This window comes from Bombus vancouverensis, chromosome 9 (assembly GCF_051014615.1).
Source record: "Bombus vancouverensis nearcticus chromosome 9, iyBomVanc1_principal, whole genome shotgun sequence".
Lineage (NCBI taxonomy): Eukaryota > Metazoa > Arthropoda > Insecta > Hymenoptera > Apidae > Bombus > Bombus vancouverensis.
In genome coordinates this window covers 16167879-16194970 of record NC_134919.1, presented here as the reverse complement: position 1 = coordinate 16194970, position 27092 = coordinate 16167879, and the positions used below count along the sequence as shown (strand labels likewise).

The 27092-nt window shown below is 36.1% G+C and overlaps 3 protein-coding genes and 1 non-coding gene across 9 annotated transcripts in view; 2 read left to right on the top strand and 2 right to left on the bottom strand.

The window, feature by feature from the left end:
* Window positions 1-18895, top strand: part of NLG-5 (neuroligin 5) — a 361805-nt gene extending 342910 nt beyond the window's left edge. For all 6 annotated transcript variants that reach the window (XM_076621249.1, XM_076621247.1, XM_076621248.1 and 3 more), the window contains 5 exons: window positions 9138-9330; window positions 10256-10700; window positions 14758-15031; window positions 15167-15313; window positions 15666-18895. In XM_076621249.1, coding sequence (XP_076477364.1) covers window positions 9138-9330; window positions 10256-10700; window positions 14758-15031; window positions 15167-15313; window positions 15666-16312 — 1706 coding nt within the window. In that variant the 3' untranslated portion in view covers window positions 16313-18895. The remainder of the gene's footprint in view (window positions 1-9137; window positions 9331-10255; window positions 10701-14757; window positions 15032-15166; window positions 15314-15665) is intronic.
* An 87-nt stretch (window positions 18896-18982) lies between these two features.
* Window positions 18983-21353, bottom strand: La (La autoantigen-like). Its single transcript, XM_033338135.2, has 7 exons — window positions 21030-21353; window positions 20481-20834; window positions 20235-20377; window positions 20055-20154; window positions 19738-19983; window positions 19518-19650; window positions 18983-19310 (listed from the first exon to the last, which is right to left on the bottom strand). The coding sequence occupies exons 1-7, from the start codon at window positions 21228-21230 to the stop codon at window positions 19222-19224; spliced, it is 1266 nt and encodes a 421-aa protein (XP_033194026.1). The 5' UTR covers window positions 21231-21353; the 3' UTR covers window positions 18983-19221.
* LOC117158953 (small nucleolar RNA U6-53/MBII-28) lies at window positions 19379-19463 on the bottom strand. The gene has a single exon (XR_004464479.1). It is a non-coding gene; the product is annotated as a small nucleolar RNA U6-53/MBII-28 (small nucleolar RNA).
* A 1027-nt stretch (window positions 21354-22380) lies between the features above and the next one.
* Tctp (translationally controlled tumor protein) lies at window positions 22381-24571 on the top strand. Its single transcript, XM_033338331.2, has 5 exons — window positions 22381-22526; window positions 23077-23147; window positions 23278-23465; window positions 23544-23814; window positions 24118-24571. Exons 1-4 carry the CDS (start codon window positions 22499-22501, stop codon window positions 23773-23775), a joined length of 519 nt encoding a protein of 172 aa, XP_033194222.1. The 5' UTR covers window positions 22381-22498; the 3' UTR covers window positions 23776-23814; window positions 24118-24571.
* Window positions 24572-27092: the final 2521 nt, after the last annotated feature.

Genomic DNA, 27092 nt, shown 5'->3' with positions numbered 1-27092 from the left:
TCACCGACCACTGCATACGTGCCAGGCTTGGGACAGGTCAGTAAGCGCGAGGGAGGACAGCCGTAAAGGAACAGCAAAAATGATGTTTCCTTCGACAATATCTTCGGGACAAGAAATCGTATCAATATGAAACGGAAAGCATTTTAAAAGATACGGTTTGAAGTCTGCAGAAGGGGTTGCGAGAATAAAATATCTTTGCATCTTTGTTCGAAGGAGAATGCAGCAGTGGTTTTAATGGCTTCGATGGCTTCAAAAAATATCGTTAGGATTAGAGCGAAGAAATTTTTCTCCACAAAAGATTTTCATAGCTCGGTGTATTTTTCTAGGTTACTCGAAGTATATCTATTTTCCTCTCAAATTCCAAGTCGAAAAGTGTTCAAGCGAAACTCTCGGTAATTATAAATAAATATTTAAAAGTATTCGCATTCGTTGAGGGTTCGACGCTCCATAATTATGTACATCGCGGCTGGTTATGTAAATTACTATTTCTAAGGGGTACTGCTTAATATTATAACGAGTACTATACGAGTACCTTTGCGTATTACGTGCACTTTTACACCATTAAATTTTCCATATAAGCATAATGATCCAAAGTAATAACTCTAACAACCACATATGCTCGATACGACGATAACACTTCTCGGCAAGAACGAAATACAGAAGAATGGTAAATTCTCTTCGTTTTTGTTCGATATAAAGAAAGCCCTTGAAATCACGTATACAAAATACACGAAAAACGTCCGTAAGAAACGAATGTTTCGTAGCCTCGGCAACAGGCCGTAATTTCCTGCAACTTCCTCGAAATTCGCCAGTTGGAAATGGCGTGAACGGGAGCGAGGCAGAAGCATAAAAGTCGAGGCGCGCATCAGCTTGATTCCTCGATTTCCAGCATCACCATCGGCCGAGTGGATTTTTACCCGCGTTTCCACGACGCGTCGGAAGAGCCTCGTTGCCTCGTTTTATTCACAGGAAGTCGCTCGTTGCTGGCGTATCGAGGTCGAAAAAGCGAGCAAAGAAAGAAAGAGAAATAGGAACGGTGGTTGAAGAGTTGCCGTGTTGCAACCTTGGGCAACGAAGGAAAAGCTGTTTTCCTCCTTTTCCTGCCAGCTTCTGGAACGGAGACAGCGCGTTCCCGGAGCTGTAAAGGCCAGGCCGAAGATGTAAACTGTTTGGTAACATTTCCGGCGCAACCGGAACCCGGCTGGAAATGGCCGAGAAGCGGCATGGATCCTGTTCAGACAGCCGCAAGCATTCGAAGCAACTCTCTCTCGCGTCTGTCCTGTCTGTTTGTTTTATCCCGTTCCGACCGCCGTGGCGTCTGGTTCTCTGAACACGAGAACGCTTCATACAGTGCTAGGACTTGAAGCATCTCTCGCTTTGTTGCTCGGTATATAATGGCCGTTTGTATTGACGAAGGAATGCGCTTTTCAGCGGTTTCAAAGTATACGTGCAATTTGCATAACACGATCCTTTCGCAGCTTTTCTAACGCTAATACTATCAACACAATGGTGGTTAGAACGGTTGATTCGTAATTAAGAATTCGTCATAGCAATTTTATACATTCGCAACGGTTTATTTTGGAGAATTCAAACGATGTTTCACTTTAGAAGCTTATATCGTGTCGCATTCAAGTTGTACAATTTTAACGCCATTGCGATATCAAATATAACGATAATTTTTAAATAATCGCATTTGCACAATCGCGTAAACGCTTCATTCTCTATATTCCTTCGATTATCGTTGATCTCGCAAAATACAGCATCGTAAACACTCCTGCAAGAAAATTTCTATTAGAGTTACATTCAAACGGAATTACTGGTCTAGAAACTTGAACCGCTGTACATGATATAACATGCTAAAATACCAATATCGTTTCTTTGAACAAAAATCAACCAGCAAAAACTCTTTTAAGATAAAAATACGTGTTAGTAAAATTCTCTTAGACTTACAACTTTTTTTAAATAGATACAATATTCTTCAAAGGTCTTACAAAAGTAACCAACCAATCCAAGTGGATTTCAGTCTCTTCTGGTCTCACTTTTCCACCATGCAAAGTCGTTTAAATCGTACGTCCACCTAATATTTCGCTGGTTTGTCACGAATTTCTTTAGTTGATCGCGTACTGTGTAGTCAGGTCGATTCGAAAGCAGAAGAACTGATGCAACTGGCGCGTATTGAGTCAGCCAATTGCCAGGAATCACGGTCCACTGCTCCCGTCATTACTCGCGAAACCAATCGTTCGTGCACGCGAAGTATAGGCGAGAAACAGCGCTGGAATAGCGACGGACTAATCGATAAAAAAGAAAAACGAACGAAGGACTCGTGAGTAACTCTTAGCAGAGGCGATAGCCTTCCTTTAAAAACCAATCGATTTGGTAAAAAGAGAATCTCATATACTGCTTATCAAAGCTTTAAAACTGGCTAACAATAAGAACTTTTTACTCTCGTACACTACCGTCTATAAGTATTTGAACGTTTCAGTGAATCTGTATATGTAATATTACGCGAATTTTAGCAAAGTGTCGGTAAAACGTTTTATCAAACTAAAAGTGAATCAATAATGAGAGTCAACGCTGGCTATCTTTTTATAGAATCGCCAGAGTATAAATCTAAATTATCTACCGAGAAGACAAAAGTATTTGGACCAGTGACCATAAAAAGTATCACGTTCCCGTTGTCTTGTCGAATTGCAAACATAAATGTTTAATTAAACGATCCAAGTCAATAGCTAAGTGAATAGCTAAGATATCCATCGTCATCAGTTTCAATCTGCGTCCTCTGCTCTCGTCCCAATTAACTTGATACGCTTGCGAACGCTCTACTCTCTCAAGATCTGCAATCGTATGCTTCACATCGCTCCGCTATCGTCGAGATTAATAAATCCCTTGTAAAATTCATCGGTATTGTTCAAATCCGCCACTTCCATCCCATTTAATCGACAAAATTGCAAATCGTTTTATACAACACATACAATATGCATATGAAAGTTTTCTACGACAGGACTTGGAATACTTTCGCCAACTTAGCGAAATGATATAATATAGCGGAACAAAATTTCATAAATTTTATCCCAATAGCTTCTATTAAAGTAGATCGTATTAAAATCCGCGGTTATCCAACCAACTTCAAATTACTCCATCGCAGTTTACGAAACCTCGTGTCTCCGCTGACGTACCAATCAGAAACGTTTTAACTCGAGGCTTAAATTACCCTATTTCGTATCTCGAGGGTAAAATCAGTTCTCCATCGGGAAAGGTTTAACGCATCTTTTAATCCACTTGAAAAACTAGCAGCGCCAACTCATAATGAACCCTTCTCGGTCCAATTAACAGCACGACACGAAGAGCTCGGCAATTTCGCCGGCAGGATCGAAAGTAAATCAAAGTTTGAGCACGATAGCAACGCAGTATCAGATGGGTTTAATTTATCGCGGTTATTCGCGCTATATAATATTATACGCGGTTTTCCGAATCGGAAATTCCATCGTCGTCGGCATCTCTGCCTCGATTCTATTCGCGACAGCTTCGTTTCTTATCGTTTTCGTCCTCGACCTTATGAAACGGTGCATCTTGCATACAAATCGGCTGATTCGTGAAGATTTCAGAGTCTCCGGTGTTCGACACCTCGTACAGATTATTTCGACCGTTTTCTTCGGCCCGAAGATCGCGTACGATTTACGAACTTTGCGACTCGCTCGAGATGCGAGTCATAAACGCGCGTTACAACTGCATTTTGCGATTATGTGTTCAGAAAATTTTTAGAGTTTCCGATCTTCAACTTTGGTAATTTCAGGATTATTTTGCGACAATTAATTGGTTACGTTTTATAAAATCGAAGTATGAAACGATGATATCGATCGTGAATGTCGGTTATCGGTTAATTAAACGTACAAAGTATTCGATTGCTCAAAAAATCTTGATGATAGAGTAAAAGAGCCTTAAAAACATCTATTTCCTTCTTTTTTTCCTCCTATAAATCGATGATCGGTCGCAGAGAGAAAAGGGTAGTAGCGATATTCCGATAGGTTATCAAAGATTATTAATTAATTGAGGAACAGCAGCAGCCGATAATGGGGCAAGGTGTTCTTCGTTCGAGTTCCAACACTCTGAAATTAACGATTCGGTTTATTGTAATTCATGAACCGCCTTCCGCGTGCACCAATTGTAAAGTAAGAAGTTCCGATATTTAGGGGTGGAGCGTGATTGAAATAATCGCTGTGATCCGGTGTCTCCGAGTTGGCTATGCGCCACGGAATATCGAGGAAGTTTCGAATGCTCGGTATTTGAGAAGATTTTTGGAATAACACGCCGAAGAAAGTTTCGAGGAAGTTGGAATATTCGATAACCGAACGAGATTTCCAACAGCTTATGTACCGTAAGACGAATGGCAATGGAGACGAGTTAAATTGTTCGGCGAATATCGTCGAATACAATGCTAATTTGGTATTTATTCGCGTATTTAGATCAACTTCCTTTAGATCGCGATTATACCGATTTGAAAACGCTAAATACATCGATAAACATTGAATGTAAATGTCCTATGCTTTGACTCTTTATACTTCGAAATATCATTAATCGTCTTCGTAAAATTACAAATTTATCTAAACATCCGCAGTGTATACTTCTTTTTTCCATCTTCCAGTTTCCATCTTCTTCGAGGTACCATCTTCAAGTTTGACTATTTTATTTCTTTAGTGAGGTCAGTGGGGTGTTCTTTTTAGTCTTCTTTCTATGAGAGTTTTGCTCGCTTCAACAGCCAGCTGGTTTGGATGTGTTGCCCTTTTTTCCTTGTATTTTTCTGCGTACCTGCCGATTTCTTCTTTGACCGTTGGTATTTTTAAGTCCCTGCGTATATCCTCGTTTCTGACATATCATAGGGCGTTGACTATTGTTCTCAGTATCTTCGATCGTAGCGACTCTAGTTTATTTACGTGGCTCGTTGCTGCTGTCCCCTATAGCGGTATTCCGTACGACCAAATTGGTTTTATTATCGTTTTGTAGATTTTTAATTTATTTTCTATGCCGAGTTTAGAGTTGCGACTAGTTAGCCAGTACATCTGTCTTCTTTTTATCCGTATTTTGTCCGTAATTGATTTAGTATGTTGTTTCCATGTAAGTTGTGTGTCTAAATGGAGTCCTAGATATTTAACTTGCCTTGTTTGTGTTATGTGCGTGCCATTCAATTGGACATTTCGTGATTTCTGTTTTCTTAGTGTAAATGTAATATGGTTTCATTTACCGGGTTTGCTTTTATTTGTTTATCTTGTAGCAATTTTTCTATTTTTGTGCTTTTGTAGTAACGTGACTGCTGTTTCTGGATTAGTGTGCCTCACTAGTACAGCCATGTCGTCTGCGAATGTCAATAGTTTGCTGTTGGTAGTTGTTGGTACGTCGACCGTGTGCAGTGTGTATAATATTGGTCCTAAGACGCTTCCTTGCGGTACTCCTGCCTTGATGTCTTTTACTTCACAATATACATCCTTTACTTTAGTGTATACGTGCAACTATAAAATAAAACACCAGTTATATGAAATCGTAGATCTACTTTGAAGATTCTCTCGGATTTCGCTCCAACGAACATCGTGAAGCTTTCGTCATGAATCAGATACAGACGGAATCGCAAGTTATAGGAAAACGCAGTTGTCTCGTGCATGTATCGTCTGCTCGAAAATTATAGCGATAGTTGCGCAGCATTAGACAGAGAGCGAGCGGGATACAAAATTGTAAAAGGCAAATATTTGCGTTCGACGAGGCGGAGGATATTTACATTGGACACGTATTGCATCGTATTTCCCTTCGGCATAGCACCGGGATTAATCCGAATACGCTTCTCTCTGCAACATTTCCGCGTGAAGTACTCGATGCTTTAAAGGACGTTTGTTTGGATATTCCTCCGGCTTACGATCTTTACGAGGCGACCTCGTGAAGCCACACTAAAACGTAGCGTAACGATGCCGGACTGAAGCGAGCGAGGTTTTTTCAGCTGAATCTCCTTTTCTTCGTCCTATTTCCCTTTATTTCTTTTCCCTTTCTTCGTTTAATTCTTTATCGAGAATTCGTTCGTATTCCTCTCCCCCCGCGAAGAGAATTTTCAGTCGGATAAATTTAGTATAAAAGGTAGGAAAGAAAATGACGAACTAATAAACCGAAGGAAAACTACGGAGGAAGAAGAGCTGCTTGAAAATTCAGTATCGTGTTGCCGAAATTGTCTTTTCATTTCTTTCTTTACTTGAGCCATTTCTTCGTCCTTTTCAAAATTTTCGAAATATTGCAGACACATCGCTTGACTCGTCGATAATTGCGTTAAATGTTCAGAATTTTCCGGCGAGAAACGTTTGATAATATTCGCTCGATCGTTGTTATCGCGTTAGTTCGACGTTAGACACACTTTTCTATGTCGTATTTGTTGTTTCGCGTAATCAAAAACATATCTGTAATTTTTAATATTTTACAGTAAGTCGATACAAATTTGCTCTATCGTATTGAATCTGGGAGTTGTTTAAATGTCACATGGTTTACGATGTCTCGTATTGGATTATTAAAACGGATATAGAAACGTGAGGAACGGATACGAATATAGGTCGAACGAGTAGGTTCCAATTGCAATTAATTGTAACCTAAATAATGGGGACAATGGATATCTGTAAATTAAAATCGATACGTGTATTTGCGAATGGAGAACAGATAATTGTAGGCACGAAATTTGTTTTCGTATAGCAAAAGCAATAACTGTATTGTACTGTAAATAAAAATAACTAAAATATTTTCTCGTTATACATATATACAGGGTGTGCCAGGGTTTAACAGCCAAGTTTCGTCGGTATATGTCAGGCTTTTTCAGCTTCCATCATCGTTCTACTAAAATAACAAATGATTTAAAAATGGTCTTCAAGATTTTTTTCTTCTTTTTCTATTATTAGATTCAGAAACAGTCCATCGCTGATTTAACCGAACTTATGTAAAGAGGTCGTTTGGCCAGATCCTCTCAGCCTCGAATGTTCTTACGGCGCGTTGGTTTGACAGGTCGCTGACGAGATTATTTTGGCGGTTCAAGTTGCGATCTCTATATCTCGTCGAATGATAGTCGATCACGTCCTTGACCAGACGTACTCGTAGATCGTTGCGTAGAGTCCGATCGAAGACATACCAGAGCCAGATCACCCAGCATATTTTGCGACCAAATAATATCTGTACTTACCGTTAGACTTACATCGCTGTGGTCCAAGCTTAAATCGTAATTGGCCTCAATTTGTGCGTGGATGTGGGATACGTCTCCGGTGAAGGAAAACTAAGAAGTCGGAAAGTTTATTCGGGTCAGTTGGCCAGTAAGTTAGCTGACCTGTAGATATAAAATCTAAGTTTCTAGATTGAATTGCTTGTAGCAGACTGCGTTCTTCCGATGCGATGATCCTAGATCCCCAGACATCGCATTTCTCGAATAGTCCTCGGCTACGACGAATGCTGATCCAATTTTCAATCAAAGTATTCTACACATTCCTCAGCGACGATAGTATGTCGCGGTGGAGACTAGACGAAGGCTATTGTCAAGGCCTGTGGTAATGTTTGAATTTTTATCAATTTTTATTTTGGAGAGATTCCATGTCTCCTCCTTTTTTTCTTTTCAACACGTTGCCGATGGTTTGTATTTACACGAGGCTCTTGGCTATTTGGCATTATTACATCGTCTGGAGTTTCTCTGATATACCTTGTATCGAGGTTCTCGTTTGTGTAAGTAGGAGTTATAGGCAATGAGGGATATGGGTTGGAGAGTGACAGAAATATAGATTGTTATGTCTCTGCTGGGGAAGCATTATGGTTACTCGTCATCAGATCCGGTTCAGATGAATTCCGATGTCGGAACATCAGGAGCGATTGCCGAGCTATCATTACTCGATGATCTTGTGCATTTCTCGAGTGTATCGATGAATCGTCTAACATCTGATGCGCAAGTTCACTCGGCTGTTGGTTTACCGTTTCGTGTAAATCACGTTAACCGAGCCGATTTCCTGCCGGTAACATTTTTATTTTACTGCCACGTAGCCATATCCGACAGAAGGATAACGCTTATTACGCGTTATTAAGTCTGTTTACGATATCTCAACGATCGTCGTACGTATGAACGAACGATGATAACACGCGCGCACTGTCGACGTCAACGATCATCCCGAGAATCGACGAACAGTCTTCGAGATGCATGTAAAATATATCGTTTTTCACAAGATAAATATCAAGGGGAATCAGTTTTTAAATCTAATATTCGTTAAAGCAAAGCAAACTACTTCATGGAAAATATTTGCCTCGTAAAAGGCGCGATAAATTGGCGTTCTATTCGCTGCAGGTAGACGACGGCTTTACCTATGCACGTGGCAGCCGATCACAATTCGTCGCCGCTGTCGTTTCGTTCTTCCCTCTGAATATCTTTTATTATCGCGTAAATCTCTTTGAGATATCGTGAATCGTGAATAACGACTTTACCGTGTTGATGTAATAACTTCGATATATCCGGTGGCCCTTTTCGCCTGGACTTTGTGGCGGATCGGTATCAACAGGACGCCGACAGGTCGAGGCATCAACGCGGCGCAACACCTCCCGGGCGATCCGCGGGTACCAACCGCCAACACTAGAGGGCTACGACGACAACGAGTCTGTCTGTCTAACTCGCTAGCGGTCGAATATACGAGCGATTGATATAAATACCGCACCTAGCGAGACTCCCTCTACGTCTAAGGCAGGGACTACCGGGCATAGCCTTACTGACGAGTCCACCGGTAGTCCCGGGACGAAACGCACTCTCTCACTCTCCTTCCATCAGCCTCAACTTTAACGCGTCTCTTCTTCAGAGCAGTATTACTACCGTGACGCTTGAGACGATGGCGAAGAAGGCGCTTCGTTTCCTGTCTTCAATGTAATTTATCGCGATGTCCTTACGATCCATTTTACCTTTCATTTTCCGCGAAATAATAGAGAATGGAAATGAAAATTGTCGTCGCGTGCTAACAGTAGGTTTTAACCAGACGTAGCTCGAAGATACAAGCGGAAACATTTGAAAACACAGGATTCGCCTTGTTTATCGATTTCTCGGTGCTGCTGAGAGATCGTCAAGTTCGTTAACAAAATGTGTCGATCAATGTTTGCAGGCCTTTTTCATCGAGTCGTGTTATCGAGTGGCTCAGCGTTAAGCCCATGGGCGTCTGTTCACGATCCGAACGACTTACGATCGAAAGTAGCAAAGCAAATAGGATGTTCCACCGAGGACGACGAAGATATTGCCAACTGTCTACGCGGCATTCCTCTGCGTGAGCTCATGGCCGTCGAACTGCCGGAAATCCGGTAAGATAGTAACTCTTTACGATCTGGATTCGAGGCTGATGCAAGATCCGTGAATAGCTGCCCGTAAATTCCATGTAAAAATTCCTCGTGCGTTACCTGCGCGAAATAAAAAGCTCCGAGTCGCCGATATTATTGTTCTCCGCACGAAAGAATCCAATAAAGTTCCCGTGATCTTGAACGAAACGTATCTTTTAAAATCTGACTGTACTTTATCTGTATTTTATTACGTTTACCGGCATAAAAAGATCGCGGCCCGTCCATAACGCGAATCAAGTTATCGATCATCTACGATTTACAATATCAAATGTCAACTTAAAAGAGATGTTATACATCTATACGTGTAAAGTACTCGATCTAAAAAAAAAAAGAAAAGAAACGTTAATGGCAGGAAAAATCATAAACATATATTTGTATAGTGATTCGTATAGTTGAAATAATCAAATCTTGAACAATCATGCGCAATTAATTTCATTATCCATTTATAGAAAACTTAATGAGAGCAACGAACTTTAGCTTGAAAAATTAATTATACGATCATTCTTAACGCAAACATACGTTAACCACGGTAAAACATCCTGAAAAGTCTACTACGAAATTGTACGATTAAGCCAATGTGCAATTACACCAACGCGACTATGAAAACTACGCGCAAGCTCTCATCGTAGTATCTCGTAATTATAACCCTAAAATCCCATGCTATATCGAACGCTATAGCGCCCAAGCCAAAATCATAGTACCGTTTATTCCAGATCAAAGCATAAGTGTAGTCGCTAATCGGCTAGCGCAAGTTTTCGCGAGTCGGATCACGCTATTGTTGGCACCCGATTTACTTGGTCGCCTTATCGATCGACACGGGGAACACCGTACCAATTCGGTATCCTGACGAGCAATGAATCGCGCTAATTCGTCTCGTCTTCCGCTTCAGATTCGTGCCACGGATCGGACCAGGCTTGCCAGTGGACCAAAACAATCCCGATCCAGGGCTGGATATGGAACGAGCCAGCGACACGTTCATCAAAGTACCTCTTATCCTTGGCGTGTCTACTACGGAGTCGAATTTAGATTTTAACGCGAACGATATTCAGTACGGATTCGAAGAGGATCATCGAAATCGAATTTTACGAACGTTCATTAGGAACGCTTATGTATATCATTTGAACGAGATTTTCTCCGCGGTGAGGAACGAGTATACGGACTGGGACAAGCCTATCCTTCATCCTATCATTATAAGGGATTCGACGATGGAGGCGTTGAGCGATGGTCATACCGTAGCTCCACTCATGAGGATTGCCTTTTATCACGCCAGAAGGGGAGCCAAAACGTTCTTCTACCACTTCAGCCATCAAACCAAAGACAACAGCCTTTTGCAGGTTTGTGGAAAAGATTGCACGTTTTACAGGGAATCGAGCGTGCGTTTTATGTATCCGATGACGAAGAAAACGATCGATGCGTTGAATTAGAATTTTTAACGGTGGGATTATTCTTGAAATTTATTTGGCTGATTTTCTTATACGGTAAAGTCAGTTTTGAAACTTGTTTGTATTTTTCAAGTTTGCTGCTAAATTAGTTTTAGTTGTGTGTAGATAAACTTACAAAATGTACAGTTCCAACGTAATGTTATTATTCTTGATTTTCGTCGGAACTTCCATTTACTTTACTCGTACCACGAATTTTGGAACACAGTGTATACACGTAGGAAATAATTTATAGTCTTTTATACAAATCACTCGCGACCTACAGTACTCGATCCCTTTTCCATTCGTAAATACAAGAACGCGACAGATGTTGGAAGTAATTTAAAAGGAACCGGGTCTTTTAACGATTGAAACGCCCGCATGAAGTGTCGACAGTAAACCGTGGCTCTTTGAACCACTTCAGTCGTAAACTTATTTCTCGACGAAAGCTGTTTCTTTTTTTTTTTTTCTTTCTTCCTTTGGTCGTCGTCGTCGACGCCATTTTATTCGCAACTTCTTTGATTCTTCGCGAAATTTTTTAAGTACACACACTACCAATGCCCTTCCTCTCGTTCTCGCCAAACACAGCGAAATATTAAAGATGGTATGGTAGTTTTTCATACAGCTCTTGACTCGACTAAAAGTGGAAAGTGGAACGCGCGAGCCAGAGAACCGGCTTAACTTCGAGTTAATTTTACATAAAATTATACATGTAGGATGAACGAGACCCTCGAGTGTCTTCGTTATTTTTGTTAAAGAAGCATACAGAAGTTGATCACAATTACATTGTGGTAAGAGATGGAAAAAAGCTAAGTGGAAGAATTTCTACTGCGAGAGCTACCTTGCATGGTTGCGCCGATGTTATTAACGAAATTGTATGTTACGCTGGTTAATTCATATCGAGGGTTAATAAATTATAGAGCTTCTCTACCGCTTCAACCTCTGTGTTACTCGTCTGGCCAATGAAACGTATATTCTACTTGCTCGCTTATACGTCGACCGTCGCTACTGGTAAGGAGAATACGTCAGTATGAGGTCAGACTAGTTGTACGCGTAAATTAATACATAACTAGTTAAATGGTACAGATTAATACGTAATTCTACAAGTGGAATATCGATAGAAATAGAAAGATAATTTCAATAAACTGTACTATCCATTGACTTTTAAGAAACAACGAATTTTCCAGTTGACGAATCATTACCGTTTGAAAACTCATACATCACATGGCTCAATTAACCAACTACCCGATAGATTAATAGACTTAATAACGCAAACTTCCAAGAGTCTAACGTCGAGGCAAAGTTCCAACATAGAGTCACGCTTAATTTACATCGTCGTAGTCTTCTGGGGTAACGCAAACGTCCTTCCACTGGTCCCATGAGACGTTTGATTAGGTCACAGTAGCTTCATCGTGAAATCATGGGCAGCGGTTAGTCGGAAGACAAGCACGAGCATAAAGCTGCGAGAAGTCCAAGATCGGAATGGATTCCAGGAAAACGGAAGATTAAAGAGGCAATCCGAACGAGCTGTGAGCTCGAATGCTGTTCTTGGTCTTTCGCTCTGTCTGTTTCTTACTTTAAAATGGAAGGAAATATTTTCGGTGTTTTTACAGATCGAACGGTAATACATTGCTCCTTTTCGTGTCTTTTATCCATTTTGAATTATCGCACTTTCAAGATGTAATTGTGTTGCTTATGTAAATGTAAAATTGTTGTCCTACGCATTTGATCGGCAAATTTGATTTAAAGCAATTTGTCGTCGTTCTTCGAAATTTATGCACGTCAGCAATCTGATGATTTTAACTAGTTCATTGTGTAATCGCGATGCGCTCATAAGACCGGTAGTTGTCCATACGTCAAGAGGGAGAGAGGCAGGAACTTCAAGTTAACGAGTTTCGTTCTCGGGTCACGGTTAATAGCGATTTAGTGCGTTTAGCTGCCACGCTATGGCCAACTGTGGACGTACAAAGCGAAATTTTAATTAAACGGAAGTCGAGTCGCGTGCACGCCCGTGAAAGGCCATCTCGCTTAATAAGTTTCAGTGTCGTGACTGAAACTCGAAACGCGAGCCTAATCAATGCGTCGTCCGTGCATTTAGAAACGTTAGGAAAAAAATATCGTTGGCTAATTCGAATAGAAATTCGGCATAGAAGAGGCAAAAGAGAGGAAACTGTAAATTTCTAGTAAAAAGTCGAAATGTAACGAATTCAAATCTGACAACTCGACAATTTGCAAACTGACAAAATGAAAATTGAATATCGTGTAATTGTAAATATGATTTATAAAGATGATATAATGAAATATTAAGTATAATTTAATATGTTTGACGTGATAGGAAAACTTTTGGGCCAAAAAGGAATTCTTTTTATCGAAGAAGTCGCATACTTTTCTCAATAAACTGTACGGACTGCATTTCTTGTTATAATTTTTGTTATTGTCTGTTATTTAGTAAACTGCAGTACAATCCGTTCTATGAAATTCATTAAATAATCGAACAGTTAAATTTCTACGATTATAATAATACATAGTAGCAGTTACCAATCTTATCTATTTATCTGACCATATACTGCGTATACTCTGGCTGACTATACACTGACCTACACCACTTGTTAACTGAGATTAAGTTAACCCCTTAACCTCTTGGCATATTATGTCAATAAAATTAGTACATGATAAATAATAATAAAGTAATAATAATAATAATAATAATAATAAATACACTAAATATTTGACAAGGAACAAATGTTTCTCTCTATGTTGGTACTTTGAAAGTATCATCAATAATAACGTTGATTCGCACACGCGTTCTCAGGTCACTTCTTTGCAAATAGAACCCCTAAAAAAATCTAAAAACGGGAATTAAGATAACAACGCACGCTGGAACTACCACGTCGAAGAACAAGCCGAGAGTCATTGACCCGAGCGTTACTTTAAACTCGAAAATTAAGCTTCTTTGCCGGTAAATTGAGTATCTTGAAGAAGCCACGCTTAGGTAAACCACATTAACGAAATTCACTTGGGACTCATTCAACAAGCTACAACGTATTTAACGGAACAAAGCTAAACGGTTCATCCGTTAAACGATCCGACTGTATGGGTGCCAGGAGACGAGACGGTAGATCCTCCAGCAATATGCTAATTCGCTGTTCGTTTCTTCGGCGTGTCTTCCAAATGTATGCACATGCATATACCGATCTGCAGCCCATCCACGAGCTTCTAGTAGATCCAGGCGACATTTAAGTCGGCAGGCAGCTGTAAATCCCATTTGCTTGCGCTCTGAATTAACAGGATTTGCATCGCGACCCAGACATTCTGTCGAACGCACAAATAGAATTGGCTGTGTCTCCGCGTGATTCACGCTGCTTTCCAATTAAAATTATCGAATCGGATTAAAATAATTAATCGTCGAACAGCTGGGCCGACAGGAATTTTTGTTTCGTTGTCATCGAGTCGTCCTCGAAAGGAAAACGTGATAATGAACGACGCGGTCGTTAATCTGCGTAATTTTTGAGCGGAAACTTTCTTTCGGACAAACTTTATATATTATATATTAAATGAAAGAACCGCTGTTTCTAAGAATTATCTGGATAGCGTGGTAATTATTCAAGGGGTAAGATAGTTTGAAAAGATAGTATGAGACGTTCGTTCGAATCTTTAAGCGTTTAGATCTTGAAATTTCTAAATCTCTTAGTCTTCGAGTTTGCGCGTATTTGATTCTCTTATCGTGGAATTTCCACGTTTATTTCTTTCTCCTAATTGATTGTGAGTAATATTAATAAAAAGTCATAGTGGGCGAAAGTGGGCAAAAAAGAATTCCCTCGTCAAAAAAAAAGAGTTCTCTCGTCGATAATGGTTATCCGTAGCTGAAAATAATTTCCGGCGTCGATATCGAATACCGTTTTGAGCAGCATTTGCCGCAGGTTTCGAACGTTACACGTACATGCCACCAACGAACGAAATAATTTTGTTTCAGCGTCTGGGCAGCATTCGTGGCGAGGATATACCGTATATCTTCGGGTTGCCACTGGTGGCTGGAGGAGCTTTCTTTCCCCGGAATTATTCCCGACAGGATCAGGGCGTCGCCGAGGCAGTTCTCACGTTTTTCACGAATTTCGCGAAAACCGGCAATCCGAACGAGCCACACAAAATCGAATCGGTGGATTATGGGACACCGAAGGAGAAAACGCGATACCGTGGTCTCACATGGGAACAATACGAAACGGGTACTCAACAGTATCTCACAATTGGTGAGTTTATTCCTGCTACGTATCTTTTCTTTTCCTCCTATCCGCTTCTTTTTTCATTTATTTAAATACTTGTGCCGCGTATACACTATATGTCGTATGTAATTAGAGAATAATATCGGTGATTAATCGTTTCAGCGATGAAACCGAAAATGAAGAGCCACTACCGTGGCCATAAAATGGCGGTTTGGCTAAATCTGATACCACAACTGCATCGACCCGGAGACGACGATGTCTCAATGCGGCATCATCATTTTCGAGAAAGAGGTGACCACTTTTATGCAGGTAAGAAACTAAAAACTTCTTCAAATAATTTAAATTAAAAAAAAAAATACATTTTGTTTTCGATTCGCGTGAAATATATACTATCTACCAGCTAAGTTAATATTATTAACTAGTACTTTGTATAAAAAGATTAGGAACGAAAAACTTCAATTATACTGGCACGAATACCTGTATCTATCTTACGCTTGCCATATTACATTTTGTACTGAAATTATATCTATGTATTATAAAAAAAATTCAATTATGTGATCATTACAATTAAAAGAAACCTGTCCCTATCATACACGATGTAAGTAACGTTTAATTCACCCAACGAATAGAGTAATTAGAATGCAAGTGTTGAATCTTTCAGGACCAGTTCGAGACGAGTGGTACACTCCTCTGCCGCTTGTAGCGACAACCAAGATGAGCGCCTCGTCGACAACAGCGTGCAGCACATCTACAGGTGACGACAGTATTACCGAAGACATTACTCCTATTCTGGACGATTCGGAAGACGACGCTGAACTTTTACAAAGATTAGCTTCTCGTCATTACTACAGTACCACTACAGCCCTAGCAATCACCGTAGGAATCGGTTGCATGTTATTGGTGCTCAACATGCTGATATTCGCCGGCATTTACTATCAGAGGGATCGTGACAAAAAGAGAGCCACGATGGACTGCACGCCAAACGGGCAAGAATCACTACCGATGACTACCAGGTCGTCTATGAAAGCTCCAGAAAGTCCTAGGCCAGCGCAAGAACCTCCACCATCGTATACTACCCTTGCAAGAAGCCCTTCGATCCAGGAACATCAACAGATTGCTCAGAGTCAATCGACAGATGTCGATGAACAGCCTAAAAGTGAACAGAAACTTAGCCACGGGACCAGCAACGCCATCCACAAGGATCCCATTCCTCCGAAACCTCCCACGAGAACGACCAGCTCCTTGAGTACTACTAGTGGCACCAATACTATTAAAAAACGTGTGCAAATACAAGAGATATCCGTATAGCATTAGGGGTTGCCCCAAGAGGGCAACATGAAAACCAAGAAGGTGACTTTCATAGATTTTGCGGCGACTGGCGAGTCTAAGTTTTGAAAAAGTTTACAGGGATATGGATTAACAAGTGTCTGGTTATGACACGTAGCACAGGTTGACAAAGAAAATTATCTGTTTGAGTTGCAGTGAGATATCGATGAAGAGTGAAGACTATTGGTGTTACTTTCAACAATTGTTGGAGGAAACTCTAAAGAACAATGAGTTCTAAAGCGACATTCAATTGTATGTTAAGTACTCTCTAATTATTCTGATGTATAAACAGCGATAACTGCCATATGTCACTGAAAAGACAAAGTGCTTTAAAGGAAGACTTAGCAGACTACGAGTGTTCCTCTATCATGCACGTAAGACTTTATGAGCATTTTGAGTGTATTTCTTTGCAGGATACGACGTGTTTCTTCTATGGAATGCTATCAAAGTTGTATTACAAAGCGATTCGAAATGAGTTCATCAAATTTCAACTAATTAATTTCTTGTCAAGAAATACTTAACTTGACTACAAGAACAGTATTGTTAACTAAGAATGAAACATTTACGAAATCAAGTGTCTAGGAAGCCGGTTTCGATTTTCTACAAATATACTGTCGAATAATTAAAATCTAACAGATATATCTTTTCTTTTTATTTGTTCTTTATTTTACACTTAAAAAGCAAAGTAAATTCTAAACTATGATATTTATCTCGCATATTGAAATAGACAAAAGTTGGAAAAAGGTCGTATCTCTAAAATTGTTTAATCTGACAGTATATTTGACGAAGAATGGAATCGATGATAAAAATCCATAAGTCAACACTGTAACTGTCACAATCAGTGTTCTTTCAAGTGTTCTTCTCGTAGCTGACATAATGATCATGTAATTAGAGTAACTCGTGGTATAACTGACGCTGGGCTCATGAAAAATTTCTATTTGCGTTTGTCTATACAACTTAAAAGTGGTTTCGTGTCTTTCCTACTCCAGGTATTGGAAACCGTGCACAAAATCGCACAGAGATAATAAATTAAATAACGTCTGTGTAACACGATCCGTAGAAAATTGTATGAGAGAATGGTCGTCTGAAATGATTTCTAAAATTTAAATGATGATAATTGTACTTCGTAGTGTCACTGTGATCAATATCAATATTTTTTAAAAATCAAAAACAAAATTTATAGATAAAAATCATTATGTTAGTTTCATTTGTCGTTGAAAATTATTCGTCTTTGTTTATTAAAGGACAGGAATTATTATTTATTCTGTTTTTTATTTGTACTATGAATATACATATTCCACTTTATTATGTGGCATATAAATAGTATAAAGCGGAAGTTGAAGAACTCTGTCAATTTTGCGTTGCCTCCTCGTTATCTTGATATCATCCCTCGTTATTTAAAATAATTTAAAGAGAAAAAGAGAAACAAAACCTAAAAAAATGTATATTTAAGCACTCGATACTGAAAGAGATCAGTTCTCGTATTCGCATTAGAATCTCATGCGAATGTTGTGTGAAAGTTCTGGGTTAAAGTAAACAAAAGGAAATTACATGTTTAATGGTTCAATTTGAGTGGAACTCGCACTGCACTTGCGGAATTATCGATGGTTCTCTGGTGACAACATGTGCTCAAAACGTAATCATAAAGTGGAACACAATTTCCTTTAAATTAAATATTATCTACACCTCTTCGACCAAGTAATCTAAGGCGAGATTACGCCCACGTTTATGCAAATATCATTCGTCTTTATAGGATTTTTTAAGCTGAATCTGATGTCTGTGTTATACATACATTAAGAATTAACGAAGAAATTGGACTTATAAAGCTCGGTGTAAATTATAATGTTATAAAGGGATTTATCTTTTTTTCAGATACTTTGTCTCTATACTATTTGCATAATTTTAATTACTTTATTTTCGTACAAACGGATACTCATGGTCATGATTCTTCCATTAGTTGATAAAATTAAATGTTACCGATACTATATATGTACATACATTTCATTTTAAAGATACTATTAATTTTTTATAAATTTGTTCCCTGACATACTTCGTAATCCAGACTGATTATCAAAAACATATTACATAATACAATCATTCTACTAAGAGACAAGTTTTTCTCCGGAAGAAGAAAAGCATCACGAATAACAGCAAACGACATTTCAATCGTCATGTAAAAAGATAAAAACACCTGTTTAATATAGTCGAATTTATCTAATCGATTGTACGCATTTTCTGAGGCACATGAAGTAATGAAAGCGTATTGGTATGATTAAGGACATAACGTTGTACTTTAGATAGCAATCATACTATGCACGGTGTCGCGTAATTGTACTATCGATTTCGATTATTTTCAATACACCGTTTCACAAAGAAAAGATTAGAAAAGGAATACTCATCAAGTATTGTTTGCGAATGGTATGAATCATCAGCACATTATGACTATTCGTTAAGCTGTGTGAACGGGATTATTGAACAAATAACAGTGAAATTTAAGTAGCAGAATAGACGAAACATCTTTGTAAATTTCACTGTAAAACAATAAAATGCTGATTTCTAAATACATTTCCATCTCCAATTAATATAATTACTCATATCCTTATAAGCTAACAGTGTATTAAATTACACGTGGGACTATGAAATAATGTACAATTTACAAATATAAACGGTGTTGTACTTTTATCTTTTTAAATAATACACACTGCTCGAAGCATAACAAAAGAATATGCGCTTAAAGTAGTTTTATCTACCTTGAATATATAGTAGTGTAACATCTATCTTTTCTTATTTTATACAATAAGTATCTGTATAATAAAACTATGATTAATATACATGTTTAGTTGAATAATTATACAAGTTTTGGTTTCTCCAAGATAAATAATATTTCTGAATTATTCAACTGAATTATTCCCTCTTTTAGCAGGAACCACATCACTGCTCTCACTCATTCGTCTTTTACTTGCTACTCGTGTGTTACGGCCTGCAACATAATTTTCACAAATTTTACATATGCTTCATTTTGATGACATGTAAATTTTGTAATCATGAAATGTTCAGTGACATTTGTAAGTTTAACTCATTGAAATCCAAAAAACTGATCTCTCAGTATTAGCATGGCAAAGCATCATTACGGAGCAAGAATAGTACTATTTAAAAAAAAGCTATTTATATACACCATTCTACTGACCTTTTTTGCCTCTCTTTCCTTTAAAATTCCTTTGCCTAGAATTTGCCATTTGTTGTCTCACTTTCATAAAATATTTTTCTTCTTCTTCACTCTCAAGGACAGAACAGGTTACATCTTTACCGCGTATAGATATCTTATAAAATAAATGAAAAAAATTTTCACGAAATAAAATATAATATTACGAACTTAAAAATAACAAAAAATAATTTGAAATACTCACTTTACTTTCATGCATTTTGTCAATTACTGTTTTTGCGTCATTTTCTCCCTGCAATCGAGCATATCCCGCTGCATCACCTTTATTAAAGTCAACAAATGCAACATTCGCACCTAATTCACCTAGACATTCCTTAATATCTTCTCTTATACATTCATCAGGTACATTAGTAAAATAAATCACACAACCCTTTGGAAATAGATTTACCTTGTCGCCTTCTTTCTCTTTATCATTATATTCTGTTGTCTCCTAAAAAATTGAACATTTTGTTATTATGTTTAATTATGAAAATAAATGTATAAAATAAATTGTATACTAACAAATTCCATATCAACAGATTCACTTTTCTTTGCTTTTACTTCTGATCTTTTTTGTCTCCTACCTTCCCTTTCCTGTGTTTTAGATTGATAATAGTCAGATCTAAAATCTCAAAGTATTAAATTAAGTATAAAATATTACTAAAACTTTTATAGCAGAGATATATAATCCGATTAACTTACGACCACATCTTAATTAATTCAGTGTCTCCATATTTTACAGATTCCCTAACCATAAAGGCTTTTGCATCCTCTAGAGTTTTGAACTGCACGAAAATGGAACCTTTAAATTGAAGCTTCTTTTCTTTATCCATATACTTCCTCATCTATTAAACAAGAAAATGGTCTGAAGATCTAAGCATTATTTGCAAATTTTTTCCACTCTGATCTGAAAATAATACATCTATTGCACAAGAGTCAGATACTTACAACGATATTATCAACTGGTTCATAAGCACTGAAAAACGTTTTAAGCTTCTCAATAGTGGTGTCCTGTAAAGGAAATCCTTTTACGTAAACTGTCTTGGCCTCCTGTGCCTTCCTATATTCTTCGTTATATATTGGCAAAGGATGCTTTGGAGAACGACGAATCTTTTTTCTATCTTCAGATATTTCCATAAGTTCACTTGATTTTATGGCTTCTAATATAACATTGATATCTTGACTCATAGAGGCCAACAATTTGAAATTTAACATAATAGTCATAGGAACCCAGCCTTCGTCCAATTTTGTTTGCTCAATGAGAAATTTATCTCTTTGCATATTCACATCTCCAAAGTAAAACTAGAAATATCGAAATTTTTATTAATTAAATTGTATTATTGCCATTTATGTTATAAGAAAGCTATGAAAATTAAACTTTTTAATTACGTTGAAGAATATCTACATATATCTATACCTATACATATATTGAATCATGAGATATAAATGAATGGATATCTTATTTCCATAATAATTGGTTAATTAATAAAATATTACCTCGACTTGATTTTTTATTCTTTCTAACAGTTCGCTAGATGGTTCCTCAGATTTTACTTTTGGGGAAAGTTCCTCAGAAACCGGCTTCTCGTCTTTAACCTCGACATTGGCATCATTTATTTTAGTCTCGTCTACAACCTTTGTTTTAATTTCTGTTTGAGTCTCTGTTTGAGGAATTGCCTCTCCTTGCCCGTTCTCCATATTTGTTGTTACTATGAGATACGAACTTTCAAAATTTATTGAGACCTGAACAAGAAATCAATTTCGTACAGATGCACTTAAGTCGATGGTCAAACGTGGTCTGTTTTCTCGGAAACAGGAAGTAACCGTTAGGAAGGAAAACGGTATTTGCATCAATATGAAATTTGAAAATGGCTGCTTGTTATAATTTTACAGTTTATTGCAACATAAAATTCTCCTCTTTTTATTATTCTTATCTCCGAGTAAAGTAATAAATTGGGTATATTTGATAATTATATAAGTTATATGACAAATAGGAGAAATAATTACAATGTTAACTATTAAAATAAATTTTTTTAATTGCAATATATCATTTTTTGAAATAAAGTAATAAATTAAAAATAAATGTAAAAATAATTTTTCTAAAATATCCAATAATTTATAAACTGGAACCAAAAATAAAAATTTTATCGGAATTAGCGCGATGTTAGCCGCGGTCATATAAACAGGCCTGAACACTCGCTAGGGAAAACCATCTATCCTTTGAGTTGAAAAAATCAAGATACAGGACAAGAAAAGATCCCCTTCTACGAGATAGACAGAGATAAGTAGAGTGTCTCTGATTCTGTCCGAACAATGTAACATACATTATTGTATTTTTATATTAGCATTAAAATGTGCCTAAATATTTCTTCACACTATTAACAGAGGTAGCAAAGCAAAACGAAACAAAATTATGCAAAACACTTACAATTTCTAATGAAGCCTTACTTGAAAATTAATGTTCCTTGCGATTTTTTGAATCCTTACAATTTCTTTTAATTTAGTTTATAACTGATATTCATGCATTTTATTTATATATACTAAACAAATAACGTATAAATTAACTAATATTTAGTTATTAATTATAAATTGTTATTAAATTACATTAATAGTATATTTTAAAAATTGAAAGCATAAAAAATATAAATCAAAGATTTATTTTCGAAAGATTAAAATGATAATTAAAATGATTTTTAATGCGTCTACTTTTAATTACAATAAAATAAAAATATAATCTGTATAATTGACAAAATACTTCTTTTGCATATATAAAATAACCGGATATGCCTTGTTCCGGAAATGTATAATGATTTTAGATCTTTATGTTGGCAAACAGGTAAAAGATAAAAGAATGCAATGAAGTTGGCTGCAATCTTTCAGTACTGCGCTCCCTTCCGGTTCGTTCTTTCGGGGAGAGTGAGTCTTGTTTAGTTTAGCTGTAATTAAATCTTTCTCCATCTTCCAACATGAAGATTTACAAGGATATTTTTACTGGTACGTAAATTTAGAATATCATTAAATAACACGTGTAATGAATATTTTTTCAAACTTTTTCATATACTAAGAAATAAAATATTACGCTTGATTGCAAACGGACTAGCAGTGACGTTTCTATCACGAGGACCAAAATTTTAAGAGTAATAACTATAAAATGTTTCTTGACTACGGTTTTAATTGTGTAAATGTGAAAATATATAGTTAAACATGTTTTTAATGGTTTCTCATATTATAGAAACATCATACTGCTTGAATATTTAATATTCTAATTTATAACCTCTCCATATGTTTGAAATGACTCATTTCATTAGGAAAATGATACATTTGACACTAATTACATATTTTAAGGAAGAGTAGAGATTATTATTTTAAATTAACTCTTTTTTTAAACTAACTCTGCTGCAATAAAATGATTATTTTGAAGGTTTGATAATTACTTTATACAAAATTTATAAAGTTAAATTTTACGAAATAATATAAGTTTTATATAATTAATTAATTTTACTATATTAAAGGTCATATTTTTATTTTAAAATTTATATTTCAGGCGATGAAATGTTTTCTGACACCTACAAAATAAAGTTGATTGATAATGTTGTATATGAAGTATATGGCAAGGTACCTATCTTTTTACTCTTATTTTTAAATTGTATTTGGATAACGTGTATTAAACTTATATAGTTGTCTGAATACTTATTTATATTGTATTCGTTGTATTAATATCTTTACTTAAATTTTTTATAACTAGGTAGTCACTCGTAAATCAGGTGACATTGATATTGCTGGATTCAACCCATCTGCTGAAGAAGCTGATGAAGGAACGGAAGAAACGGTGGAATCCGGTGTAGATGTAGTTATGAATCATCGGCTGCAAGAAACTTTTGCATTTACAGACAAAAAATCCTATACCTTGTACTTGAAGGATTATATGAAGAAGTAATTATTTTTCCTATAGTAGTGTAAACTATTACTTTAGTAATATTAAAGCAATATTAATAACGCAATTTTCATTAGATTGGTAGCAAAATTGGAAGAGGAAGCTCCTGATCAAGTGGAAGTTTTCAAAACAAACACAAATAAAGTAATGAAAGACATATTAAGTCGTTTCAAAGACCTACAATTTTTCACTGGCGAATCTATGGATATTGATGGTATTGTAGCATTAATGGAATATCGCGAGATCGACGGTGAATCTGTGCCTGTACTCATGTTATTCAAGCATGGTCTTGAGGAACAAAAGTTCTAAACAATTTTAGGTATTGAAGAAATTGTGGGAAAAAATATTGTGAGTTTTACATTTACTACTTGTATTTCGTTAATATCGTAATCACTTAATGTACGTGTAACTGTGTTAATAATATTCAAAAATAGACTTAAATATATAAACATGTTAATTCATGCCTATACTTAAGTTATTTGTATTTGGCATTGCACAAACATGTAAAAGAAAGATGGTGATCAGATTCCCGCTGTGGTGCGTTTCCTCGACGTAGCGTCTATTATAGCCATACACTAAAAAACAAAGTTTCGTTACTAAACGCATTAAATACATAGCAAAAGTAAAATTAATTTTCGTACATTTTTCCAGATAAACTCAAAGAAGACTGTACACACGCTGAAAAGCTTGTGAAATTTAGTTAAAAGGAAAACACGATTTTACTTCCAATCTCATTTTATAATGCAGTTAACTTATTCGTTTCAACAACAATCAATGACTCGAAGTCTCACAGGAGTTAATAATTGTACATATGACTTTACTGGAGGGAAGATATACAAGACATCCTTTCGATTGTATTATCTGAGTCTGATTTCCCTGTAGACTTGTAATATTTTCTACCTTTTTTATTGGTCACTTATTAGAGAATTTAATTTATGATTCAAAAATGGAAGATGGGGAAAGAAGTTTGCAGCAATGAAAATATCAAAACATACGTCTAATTATTGTTAACACAAAAAGAAATGTCCTTGGATAACAATTAAATCTGAAACATACTCTGTATAATGTCCATCAAATAAAAAGGTGTTTTCATAAGTACTGCTTACGAGCCGTGTTCTTATTTTGATTATCTAATTGTTTAAATTAACTTTCCGTAATAATACAGGTACATAGTAAAACAAACAATTATTAATTTGCTTCATAAAAATATTATATTTAGACAAGTCAGAATAGACGATTTATCTCTTGGCGCAAGACCATACATTATATTTTTTTACTCAAGGACTGTTATTAGCCATACTGTTTTACAAGTATATTCATAATATGACTTCTTCGCGTTTCTTCCATTAACAACCTCGCTCTCACTATCGCATTCTCTCTTACACTCTTTGTTTTCTATATTTATATAATTTGTGTACCCATCGTTATCGTCATCATATTTATTACGCATATTCTTTTATGAATATATTACTCTCGTTCATTATAAAACAGTTACCGATCCAATATAGAACTCTTCACATTCCAAATACGTTTTCATGTGCCATTACCTGAAAAAGTGTTATGTTAACACATAGAAAAGCGTATTTTAATAATGTAATAATAATTCATATGTATGTACGTATGTACACAGCCGTAAATGTATACATATACATACACGTACGTTTAGTAAATGAACGTTCAATAAGTATATACGAATTAATTATCGCTTCAGAATAAGTCGAAAACTGACATTTACAGCTTAAAGATAGTAAAATTGAACTCCAAAAAATATACGTACATACAATTACATATTTATGTATGTACGCATTCGTCGTTCATAAATATGCACATATAGACATTGCTTTAATTATCGAGCACAACCATAGTGTCATTAGTTACTAAGCACTAAGATGAATTAGTATCTCAATTTCAAACAATGTATTGAAAATGATGCGATACAATTTAACATACCTGATCTCGTTATAATAAATTGTGTTAGCCATGTAGAAATAAAAATTGTTATTCACAAGTACCTTTAAGCTGTTAATACAATAATGATTTCTCAAGTGGAATATTATGTTAGAGAGCTATTCCATACATTTATGATTATTATATTTTCGAACATAAATGATAAATGTTTTGTTCATTAACCTTCTTAACATTACAAATCTTGCGCATAATTCAATGATGTACAATCAAATTATAAAAATCTACTTAATAAAATGGTACAACAATTTCATAAGAATCGTTCCTTTTTTTTCTCATTGTTTCAATTCGAAGGAAGAAAGATGAAACATGGAATATCGGACCATGCTAATGTTCCAAAAAATAGTTAATCACAATGGCAGTTGTGTAAGTTAATTTGTTATTAATGTATAGCATTCATATTGATACATGAAAGTTTCTGACATTTATACACACAGAAGGATTTGTTTTTAGTACTCTGGCTTTTTAGTTTAGTTCGTCAAAGGTACAGTATTTAGTAGGACACCTGCTACTTTTTTAAGTGGGATGTACCTTACGATTCAGTAAGGTCGAACAATTATTTTATTCGTTATTACTATTAGTATTAAACTTATTTGTACTGGTCTATGCAGAATGGGTGCGTGTGGAACCTCTTTGATACTACCATAATATACCATGATTTGATATTCTAAAATTCTAATTTTTAATAATAACATTCATCTTCATTTTAGTATAAGAAAAATATAAAAATATAAAATACAGAGCATGGACGTATATCGTTAACCATCTAAACAATTAGGTACATAGAAAGTATTCCTAAGTACCAAATGACGACGAAAAATATACATACTTAATTTAACGTAAGGATTTATTCTCCAATTATTTTAATATTCATAATGGTACAGAAGGTTTGCAACGCACCGCATTCATTCGTTCTAGGACACTGTTACTAAGTAAAACATCACTACATACAATTTGAGCATCGTACGATTTCTATAATAGTTCAAAGAAGTATGGCAAAAGCATCGAGTTTACATTGATTACAATCATGTACACGATTTGTGTATAGCACTTCATTAGAGAAGCATGCTATTATTTGATAGATTTTTTGCTCCAATACATTCCAAGATTCACCATGTTGAATCTCTTACCTTTAATACATCTAATCGTAGGACATTAAAAATTCTGCCATTATCTTTGTTATTCTACTGACCGCTACTGAGGTTCTCAATTATTATTTGTGAAAGAGTTCTGTTTATATGTTCATATATTATTATACGTATGTATAGATATCATCATTTTAACATTTATATATTTATATGAAACTTCATTCACAGGTAGCTTCATTCACGCCCGCCAATCCTAATGGTCTTTCACTTGCTTATCTTCTTTTATTATTACTATTTATTATTACTATTATTACACGTATCGAGGAATTAGATGAGGTGATCGCAAAACGCGTTTCATTCAGAGGTAATTTTGGTCGAGATGTATATTTCCAGTATGGATGTAAAGAAACAGAAGATTACATCCTGGATTATAAAACACCAAGAAAATTGACATTACAGAGGTCGTAATACGATTTTCTTACTATCTTATACGAAACATATAAATATAAGTGATTTGGTTTGAATTTATTCTTGGAAATTATTTGAAATCGTCGAAATTGGATCGAGTAACTA

What these genes read in the sequence shown, in the direction of transcription:
- La (XM_033338135.2), bottom strand. Translation starts at nt 21,230, where the DNA reads ATGGAGAACGGGCAAGGAGAGGCAATTCCTCAAACAGAGACTCAAACA. An exon ending in AATCTGTTGATATGGAATTT is followed by an intron (nt 19,984 to 20,054) that starts GTTAGTATACAA and finishes TCAATTTTTTAG; the next exon opens with GAGACAACAGAATATAATGA. An exon ending in AGGAAAGAGAGGCAAAAAAG is followed by an intron (nt 19,311 to 19,517) that starts GTCAGTAGAATG and finishes ATTATGTTGCAG; the next exon opens with GCCGTAACACACGAGTAGCA.
- Tctp (XM_033338331.2), top strand. Translation starts at nt 22,499, where the DNA reads ATGAAGATTTACAAGGATATTTTTACTG. An exon ending in TTACAAGGATATTTTTACTG is followed by an intron (nt 22,527 to 23,076) that starts GTACGTAAATTT and finishes TTTATATTTCAG; the next exon opens with GCGATGAAATGTTTTCTGAC. An exon ending in TTGAAGGATTATATGAAGAA is followed by an intron (nt 23,466 to 23,543) that starts GTAATTATTTTT and finishes AATTTTCATTAG; the next exon opens with ATTGGTAGCAAAATTGGAAG.